Source organism: Zingiber officinale, chromosome 4A, assembly GCF_018446385.1.
Source record: "Zingiber officinale cultivar Zhangliang chromosome 4A, Zo_v1.1, whole genome shotgun sequence".
NCBI lineage: Eukaryota > Viridiplantae > Streptophyta > Magnoliopsida > Zingiberales > Zingiberaceae > Zingiber > Zingiber officinale.
In genome coordinates, this window is record NC_055992.1 from 120,356,488 (window position 1) to 120,366,807 (window position 10,320).

Genomic DNA, 10,320 nt, shown 5'->3' on the forward strand with positions numbered 1-10,320 from the left:
GAGTCTGCCACTCGGATTCTGCAATCTTCTACAACTCGGACTCTATTTTTCATCCAACTAAATCATCCCAAACAGCTCTTCCTTTCCTACATTCCTTTCCTACATAGCAGTCTAAGATTATTCTCTCAGATCAACTCAACAGATAAGTCTGATAATAGTTTTTGCACTAAAAATATATTCCTAATAAGATATTATAGTAAAAGGTGGAATCCGTCACCCCTGCAATCTCATACGATCGGTCTCATAATCATCTGTGAAGAAATAAATCAAGAAATTACAATTGACCATTACAAAAAAAAATATTTTTCTTGATTTCACCCAGATTCGACCCCTTATCTAGTATAATAATATCTATTCTACCGAACCTAACTGAACTGTATCCCTTGTCCACTCTCGGCTTCGATACGCACCTTTAATTGACTAATAAAGTTTTCAAATCAACTCTGATGTAGTATTAGGTAGGTAGCCACTCTACGCTTTGTTTTTTCATCTCAAAAGGGTGGTCCTATATGGGTCAATGTGGTTAGGAGTATAACTATGTGCAATAACATCAGTGAAACAAAATAAATAGGAAAAGGGGTATTGGGCTAACTAGGCAAGTAGGAGAAAAAGGATGAATTCATCTCATTTAAAATTTTAATTTTAATTCTCTTATTATCTGCTTCGGTTCGAACAATTATTGAAGGACGACATTCAACGAACTTCTACGAGCTTTTCACAACTTCACGGATCTTTCGTCACTTCTGAAGCCTCTCTCTCTCTCTCTGACATGGAAGAAAGGACAGAGACAAATTTGTGTAATTGTGTAGCTCTTACCATTTCAACGGGACCGATGACTCATTGTTACGTTCGATGCACGCATCCTGAAACTTTAAAGAAACAACTGATAGATTTGATGAATTATTTAACTAAAAAACGTTTGATTGCTGTAAGTGGATCTAATGGGATGTTTAGTTGAATAGAAGATGGTTGAATAGTGTAACGAAGTAAAAGATTAATTTTTGACAGATATATTTTCAGTTTTAAATTAATTCAATAATTTATCTCACTTTACTTAATCTAAAAATAAATTATAAAAAATATCTAAGATAAATATAATTATTTTTTACTATAATTGAATTATTATGAATACTTTTTGATTTATTTTAATAAGATATTATGTAAATTAAAAAAATTAAAAATAAACAATTGAAAAACATAGATTGATCCAAGTCGGTCTAATCAGTTCGGTCTGTCACACCTCATTCATGAGCTGTCAAAATATCTCCAACATTTTACTAAATCACATAAAAGTTTCAATATTATCTAAATCACATCCTTAATTTTTATAATATTCAAATTATATATTATATTTTTCAAATATTTCTCTTTCTCCCTGGGTCTCCGGAAAATATTCTTAATATGCCTATGCCTTGAATATGATGTAAATTGATAGTAATAAATTTGTAAATGGTTAAAATAAAAATTTTAAAAATGTTATCTCGATTAATTTATTATTCACAATCTGTGCTATTTGCAGAGCATAAATATATTGAGAAGGTTTTAAAAAATATTTTGATTTTGTGTACATCAATCATGATTATTACGTAATACTGAAACCGCGGTTCAGTGACACTGAAGTTGGCAGGTAACCAAAAGACGACGACTCGCGTCCATACGTCGCGTGAGGGCCGACTGGGGAATGAAATGGTAGTGCGTGCTAAACGAGGGTATCGGATTCTATAAATTTATTCTTCTTTCGGGGGAATAATAAAAGTTGAAAGAATTTCACTTCGTGTGTTGTGTTCCACTGTACTGTAGCCGGTCCTCCGAGTCCGAAGTGCCCCCCTACTTTGATTCGCCGGCGACGCTCCTCTGCCGGGAGTCGGGGAGCCTCCCAATCTGGGGCTCTTCCTTGGACGACTCACTCGGTGTGGTGTCGGGGCTTGATTTTGGTTTCCGTTGCTTATGGAGGATTCGGCGGGCACGTCGGATCCGGCTGCCACTGCATCGCCGCCCAGGGATTCCGACCGGGAGGTAATTGCTACCGTAAGTTTGAAATATATACATATATAGATTTTGCTTGGTTTATTCGTCTAAGGAATTCTTAGTTTTCTTCCTTTTTTTTTCTACTTCGGAATTAGGCGCAAAAGTGAAGCGAGATCGTACTACTATTAGTTTTTCTTCTTCTTCTTCTTCTTCTTCTTCTTTCTTTTTCATGGTTTCCTTCCTAGGTATACGTTATTGAGGTTCTAAAATATCCTTGCGTACTCTGGTAGAACATGATCGAGTTGAATTTAGTTCCGCTAGCTGATTGTGTATGTCCATCTTACTCTACTGGGAGTTAATAATGGTCTGTCTGTGGAGGGGCTTAGTTTAGTAATGTTTAGTGCAGCTGAACAAATAAATTATTTATTCCTCCAAAATGATTTTGGAAATCTAATGGTCAACGAGACAAGTGAACAAGGGATTATGAGTATTTCATCGTGATGTTATTTGACACCGATTAATCAGTGTTCTGTTTGTTTATACAAAACTTCATGATGATGATGGCACTAGTCTATTTCTTTGGTTTATTTACTTTACATCCAGTAACATCTTGAGCATTTGCCATTACAAAAATGAATTCACTATCCTAAATGACTTTGCAGTCGCCTGACGGGGATGCAAACACCAGAGGTGAGATTGTACCTGCTCTTAATTCACGGCGACCAAACCTAGCATCCTTGCAAATTCCTGTAAGAGCATTGGGAAATTCACTTGCTTCTGCAAGAGCATATGCTTTTCCCAGTCCTGGTTCAGCAAGAGCAGGCTTGCCACCCAGGCCGAATTCAACAAGGACAAAATCTTCTATTAGAAGTCTTGTTCAACAAAGGAGTCTAAGGACAAAAGGTTCGAGTTCAGATGGTGACAGAACAGTTCTCCTAATTCCTGGAACATCTTCTTCAGAAGGACAAGAAAACAAGCCTTCAACATCAAGGCAATTTTCTCTTACCAAGGTCTTTTCCTCAGTTTCAACCAAAAAAACATACTCTTTACCTGTGACACCAGTAACCAGCCAAGATCCGTCTTCTGAACAGGAAAGGCATGTAGTCGATGTCTCTTTCCTCGATGTAAGTTTTATATCCTCAGTTTTCAATTTAAACACTTTCTAGTGCCATGCATTTGTTCTCTCTCCAATTACATATATTCTCTTTAACTCACAACCCTACTCTTTTCTTTCAATTATAGTTTCTTAATATCCTACATATTATATGTGAGTTTCATACTTGGCGGTCAAGACAGATATACAACAAACCATGTTTCACTACTTTACAACTTTCTTGATGTATATGACCTTAAGCGATTTTTGTTGGCTACACCAACTGATTTTTTTCCTATCCCTTTGTTATTATTTTGTAAATCAATTTAGTGTTCCACTATATACAACATGATCACATAATCCTCTGGTCATTGTTGTAGAGCACAATCAAGACTGTTAATAAGTTAGCCATGCTTCTACCAAAAAAGGGAACTAGTACATTATAAATTGGCAGTGAAGACTAGTATATTACTATGAAATTAAACTTGAATTTGAATTTATTAGCAACTGGCCAAGTTAGCCTGCTAAACTTTTTCCCTAAGCTTCTAATGTATAACATAAATGAGAACTTTTATCTAATTGTTCATATATGTGACTAAAGGACCCTGTCACTGTTTACCATGTGTGTTTGTTGGAGCCAACAGAAAAAGGAGGTTCAGACTCAGATTAGACGATCAATTTCCGCACCTGGAAATGCCAAAAATGCAGGTTTGCAGAGAATGGATTCAATTGGTTTTGTGCGAGTTATTTCAACAACTCCTCGTCCTGTTGCTACTGATATTACCATGGAAAGTGATGCTAATGAGACAGCCAATGGTACTTGATTAACTGAACTGATCCACTTATTCTAATTCATGATATTTGATTTCTGTTTATACAATTCTTTGTAAGTAGTAGGTGGATGAAGGAACATCTATTTATATGTTTGTCTGGCTATGATTATACAAAAAATTTTGAGACAAGAGTGAAGTCTTATCCAAGTATCACGCACTTGTATATCTGCCTAATATCTCGATCATGTATATGATTGCTGATTTAAACATGAGAGAAACTGATACTTGTAAGATATATGGCTTTGCAGTGACTGAGAATGAAGTTGAAGATATTCCAGAAGAAGAGGCTGTATGCAGAATATGTTTAGTAGAACTTGCTGAAGGGGGAGAAACTCTTAAAATGGAGTGTAGTTGCAAAGGGGAACTTGCATTAGCACACCAAGAATGTGCAGTAAAATGGTTTAGTATTAAGGGAAATAAGACATGTGATGTATGCAAACAGGAAGTAACAAACCTACCAGTGACATTGCTGAGATTACAGAATCAACGAATGGTTAATAGGCACACTTCAAATGCAACTCAGCGGCAAGAAGTTGCTACGTACAGGTTACTTTTCTTATTGGAAGTCATCCTTAAAATGATTAACTTGGAGGGAGAAACTGTGTTTCTATATCCAGTCTTTCTTAATATTCATAATGCTAGAGAACTACCATAAGCAGCTAAAATCTGATCCACAATGGATCAGCCTAAGCATACGATTGAACAAGCCTATTGATTTAATCGACCAGTCACTGTTTTTTATATAGATTTATTTGAAGTCTATTTTACCGTAAGATTAGGGATGCAAACGAGCCAAACCGAGCCGAACAGTATTAGGCTCGAGCTCGGCTTGTTTAAGTTATATTCGGGCTCGAGCTCGAATCGAACTTTTATTACAAGGCTCGAGCTCGGCTCGATTTGGAATTATCAAGCTCGCGAACAATTCGAGCTCGGCTCGTTATTAGCTCGATTATCATAGTTAACGAGCCTAATTCGTTAAGCGGACTCGGGCTCGTTTTTGGGCTCATTTTAGAGCTCGTTTTTTTTTGCTCGTTTTAAGGTTCGTTTTAGAACTCGTTTTTTGGCTCGTTTTAGAGCTCGTTTTTTTGGCTCCTTTTAAGGCTCATGAGCCTACAAACGAATATGTTCGCGAGCTCACGAGCCGAATATCCTTAAGCTCGAGCTCGGCTTGATAAGATAAACGAACGAACTCGAACGAGTTTTTTATCGAATCGAGCTCCAAATAACTCGCGAACCATTTGGTTCATTTACATCTCTATGTAAGATTATCTGTATTCTCTTGCTAGAAAATTTATCATGCATCTAGAAAGTGGATTCCTCAAGGCATTTCTTGCATCTTCTTTTTGCAGTTGTTTGGTATGTTGATCTCTTATTATATTTGAATGTCTTCTATTAGACTACAATTCTAGATGAAAAAGAATAACCTCCATAATGATCATAATTTTGTATAGCATCATAATGGTCACAAAGAGAAGTATTCTCGATTACAGGATGGTATATATTCTCAGTTGAACTTACATGGTTTCCTAATGATAGGAGGAGTAAGAAGGAAATGCTATTTTAGATGAATCTATATTTTAAAAACGTGCACAATCTTTTCAACTAAGCTTGCTAAGGTGGAGATAGTGGATGAGTTGTTCCAATGGTTTGCAATCAGTTGAAAGTTGAGTTGAAAGTTTTTTTCTGTTGCCTATGCAATCCCATTTAATATTCTATCACATGTATTTATGTGGAAATCGTGTTCAAATATGCATTTTTATAATCACTCTTTGCTATTAGGAATCGTAGAAAAGTTTGATTTGATTAGTAAACATTTTGCATTGATGAATTCTAGCAAGGTTTAACATATTATTCCGTGCTAAAGTTTCGGTCTCTAGCTAGAAGAGTATGGTTTTGAATATCATGTTGTGCCAACACGTAACAAACTTTAGCTTAAATCAAAGTGTGACAAATCAACTCAAAAGTTTAATCATATAACAAATCAACCCAAAGTGTAACAAACTTTCTTGCACTTAGCTTGTTCAAATTAGAAAGTTAATTTAATTAAAATTTTGGATCAAATTGCAAATATATAGCAAACATCTCAACAAATAATTATACCATAGTTCCTGCATTGGATGAGAGCATTTGATTCTTACAACATCCTAATGAGATCAACTCAATTTTCCAAGAACCATATTAAATAATGCTCCTAGGATTTGATTTCTCTACACGTTTATAAATATATGTTGGTTGATCAGTAAGAGTTGGACTTAGACTAAAATGGAATAAACAAAGGACATGGATAGTTGGATACATCTCGATTGTTTTACTTTAGCATCATTCCTCTTTGTTGTTGGTGGTGATCTAATTGGTGGTCCCCTCATTCACTTCGAACCCTTTTCATGGTGTTTCATCTCTCCTTGATCAAAAGACAAAATTGAAGGAGTTACATAAATAAAATCTTCTCGGCTCACCAAAACTGTGTTGACACAGGTGACACAATAAGATTTACCCTTGGTTGTTTACATAGTGATATAGTATTGATATCCGTCAGTGGTTGGAATGATATATTTTAGTTGTACCTATTGATATTTATTGGTGCTTGAAATCAATGTTTTTCAAAATGGTGATCTCTAGAGGGCACAAATATTTGTCATATATTACCTAATATCAAAATAAAATGGTCATATATGTAGACCTCTCTAATAATAATTAAGAATGGATTAAGTTTTGAACAGACTATTACTAGATTTCTATGAAATGGAACAATGAACAAAGTTTCTCATCTGAAGCTTTGAGCATATTTTTTGCTGCAAACTGCCTATTGGAAAAAAAACATGATTAGAGCTGCATGTTTTCCTTGAATATATGCATTTCTATTACTCATAGAAGATAGTTATTTATGCTTAGCCGATTTTGGCTTAATCTTGTGGCAATTTGTATGTGTGTGTATAGTTTGACTATAGCTAATCTTTTTTGCATTTTCCTGACAGGGTATGGCAGGATGTTCCTGTTCTAGTCATGGTCAGCATGCTTGCTTATTTTTGCTTTCTGGAGCAACTTTTGGTAAGGCGTCTCGAGAACAAAAGTTTCCCATTGCTTTCTCTCTTGAAAGGACAAAAAAATATATTCTTCATATGATTTTTTGCACACTTGTTCCATTTAAGTTTGGTGAATTCAGATTGCATGTGACTTCAACAAACACTTTAATTTAACAGGTTACTGAATTGGGTCCCCGAGCTCTTGCCATATCATTACCCTTTTCCTGTGTTCTGGGCCTCCTCTCTTCCATGATAGCTTCAACAATGGGTAAAACATTTTTCTACTTTTGTTTCTTGTTATGTTTAGTAATGGCTTTCATATATCCAGTATCCCGATTAGTTTTTTTTTGTGCAATTGAATATAACAGGGGAATCGAGGATTGTCATTGCTGTTGTTTTTATATTCTAGTCTCTAGCCCAGTTTGATAAGCTTTATGTTGAAACATGAATCTGACTGTTCTATTGACAGTAAGCAGGAGCTATGTTTGGGCCTATGCATCCTTCCAGTTTGCAATTGTGATCCTCTTTGCGCATATTTTCTATAATGCGGTAAGATGATTTCCTCAGATTTCCCACCCCAATATGTACTATAATTTCTTGATTCAGCTGAAAATAGCTCATATCCTTGTTTTTATTGCAGCTATCAATAAGCGCTGTTCTTTCCATCTTACTTTCCTCATTCACTGGCTTTGGCATTGCAATCAGTACAAACTCTTTGCTTGTTGAGTACCTAAGGTGGAGAATTAGGAGAAATTCACGCTCAACACAATGGCAAGATGAGATTAGGCAGCAGAATGGATCTACAGACCTTCCTGAAGCTGAAGATGGAAACAACATAAGGCGGCAAGATTTGGAGAATCAAATCCGAAGTCCTAATCCTTTGCCACATGGGTGAAATGATTTATATTGCTTTTGAGGTACCTTGCTGATGGCTTGATGCAACAACTACAAATTATATTCAATGTTTTTTTAATCATGTGCCCAATTGATTCAAGGCTTGAAGCTCAGATTCTCGAATCATATTAAAGTGATTTTCAGAAAATTTTCATTGGAATTTCAGCTATTCGTCCAACATATATATCCCAATATTCTAAGTAAAACCAGCCTAACTAGCTTGATAGAGGCCAGAGACTGTACATTCCCCATCCCAGTTTATTGGTCAAAAGCTCCAGTAATTTCTGTATCGATTGCAAGTAATAGCACACTCCTAAAGAGGGCTATGTTGAAGGACTTTAGTGTCTTCCAAATAAATTCTCTTAAATTGATTTCAATGAGGTGATCAGAGATGAGAGTTCGGAGCCATGAGAATGTTGTTTGTGAATGCATGTATGTAATGGAGCTAAATGAACTTAACAATTTGTAGCGATTCTTAGTAGTAAAAAACTGCATATTGTAAAAGTCCGGCAATTTCTATGTATTTCTTTTCCTTTTATATCAAGCTGTGTGGGAATGGCTCGTTTCCTTCCCAGACTAATTTCTTGTGCTAGTGATCGAACTCATTGCACTTTCTCGTGGGAAACTAGGGGTGCCTAGGTTTAGATGGCTCTGATAGTCATTCGGAACATCTCAGTCTTTGCTAATTCCTTCTCTGAGATGCTTATATGTGTGGCTCTGCCTTCATGTTTGTTCTATGTTCAATGCGCTGGGTTCAGGCTGTCTTTTTTTTCTTACTTACATTTGCTTTGTGCGTGCAGCAGATCGACAATCAGTTACCTATTGGAGGATCCATTGTGTGTCATGCCCTCGAGCATGGTTGTGCTCACGTATGAACAGACCACGACCTTATGATCCAGTGGTAAGGTGTCGTGTACTTGACTTCACTAGGAGAATTTGAGCCATCGACAAACAAATGATTTCTTTTCTTGTGTTTTTCTTCTTGTTGCTTTATGTCTTCCTAATTTCTCTAGGTTTTTTTCCCAGTCATAGATTGCTTTTCATCCTTGATCAGCCTTCATTCTTCTATATCAGTTTGTATTTGTGTTGCAAACGACTTACTCATTTGTTTTTGCAGATTCTATCTCTCTTTTTAACTCCAATAAATCGAAAAATTTACATACAGTCTCCGATCATAAATAAAATTTTACATACAGTCTCCATTGTCAAAAATCTTTATTTCCACTCTCTAACTAAATATAATAACTAATTTACCTAATTGCCCCTTATATTTTTTAGATATAAAAGTTCAAAAATAAATATAATTTTTTTAAATTTAATACATTAAACTAGAATTTAGTATATTTTTTTTTATCAAATTGAGCATGATTCTTTTTCCGCCTCAATTGAATAAAAAAATATACTAGTTTCTTTTTAAATAGTGTTTAATTAAATGAAAACTATATTAGATTTTTTTTAATGGTGCTGAATTTAGATGGAATGGATATCAATTTTCTACTCCCTAACCAGACATAATGGATACTAATTACCTAATTGTTTCTCATATTTTTTTAAGTATAAAAAGCTTTAAAATAAGTATAATTTCTCTTAAATTCAGCACATTAAGTTAGAATCTAGTATATTTTCTATTAAATTAAGTACGATTTTTTTCCACCTAAGTCCTTAATTGAATGAAAAATATATTAGATTCTTTTTAAATAGTGTTAAATTTAGGAGGAATTATATTAAGTAGGAAAAAATTAAATATAGAAAACATACTCAATTCTAATTTATATGTTAACTTAAAAAAAAAATATACTTATTTTAAAATTCTTTATATAAAAATCTAAGAAGAAATTAAATAACAATGTTATTCATTCAAACCATCTGAAGTGTCCACTTCTTGATTGAGAGAGAATTTCCAGAGGAGCTCAATAAATTGCAAGCAACGTAACACGTGTTTGTCGAGTCGGTCTCAAAGTTACAGAAGTTACGATTGTTGATGCTTGGAATGCTGTTTGGCACTACAAGTGAAGAGTTGACATTCACACCAAACAAGTACTGCTGGTTGTGTATCCATGTTGCCCGCTCCATTCACTGAGCATTCTTTTCCATGAAGTGCTGGTAACATAACAACAGTTTGCAAGGAGGTATTAGATTGTGTTGCATCTAAATGTTCTTTTCCATATGACTAGCAAGTTTATTGAATGCATACACACCACCAAGATCCATTCATTTCCACGAAGATCCCTTGCGACCAATTCTTGCACAGGAGGCTGCTGTGAAGGAAATACTTTGAGGTATCCTAGCCCTCACTCATGTTTCTAAGCACAAATGATTGTATCAGTATGTATCTATTGCAAATTATGTTAGTTTATTTGTCATTATAATCTCTTTTGAGGCATTGAAAATCCCTCTTTTCTATAGATTTAACAGGGTTACTTGCCCAAATTGTGGTCTATGACAACAAAGGCATAGATGCAATATCATGCACATTAAAGCTATTTGCAAAAGTTGCCATCATCAAAAA

At 35.0% G+C, this 10,320-nt stretch overlaps 1 protein-coding gene across 6 annotated transcripts; it reads left to right on the forward strand.

Annotated features, from left to right (window-relative positions):
• Window positions 1-1,723: 1,723 nt before the first annotated feature.
• Window positions 1,724-8,975, forward strand: LOC121970803. Of its 6 annotated transcripts, none has more exons than XM_042521770.1 (9): window positions 1,724-2,028; window positions 2,631-2,978; window positions 3,060-3,092; window positions 3,706-3,877; window positions 4,143-4,440; window positions 6,870-6,942; window positions 7,095-7,185; window positions 7,387-7,466; window positions 7,558-8,355. In XM_042521770.1, the coding sequence occupies exons 1-9, from the start codon at window positions 1,948-1,950 to the stop codon at window positions 7,810-7,812; spliced, it is 1,431 nt and encodes a 476-aa protein (XP_042377704.1). In that variant the 5' UTR covers window positions 1,724-1,947; the 3' UTR covers window positions 7,813-8,355. The 6 variants fall into 6 exon arrangements, with proteins under 6 accessions (XP_042377704.1, XP_042377700.1, XP_042377701.1 ...); XM_042521766.1 differs by adding an exon at window positions 8,612-8,975 and having other exon boundaries at window positions 1,726-2,028; window positions 2,631-3,092; window positions 7,558-7,834; XM_042521767.1 differs by adding an exon at window positions 8,615-8,975 and having other exon boundaries at window positions 1,726-2,028; window positions 2,631-3,092; window positions 7,558-7,834.
• The last annotated feature ends 1,345 nt before the right edge of the window (window positions 8,976-10,320 follow it).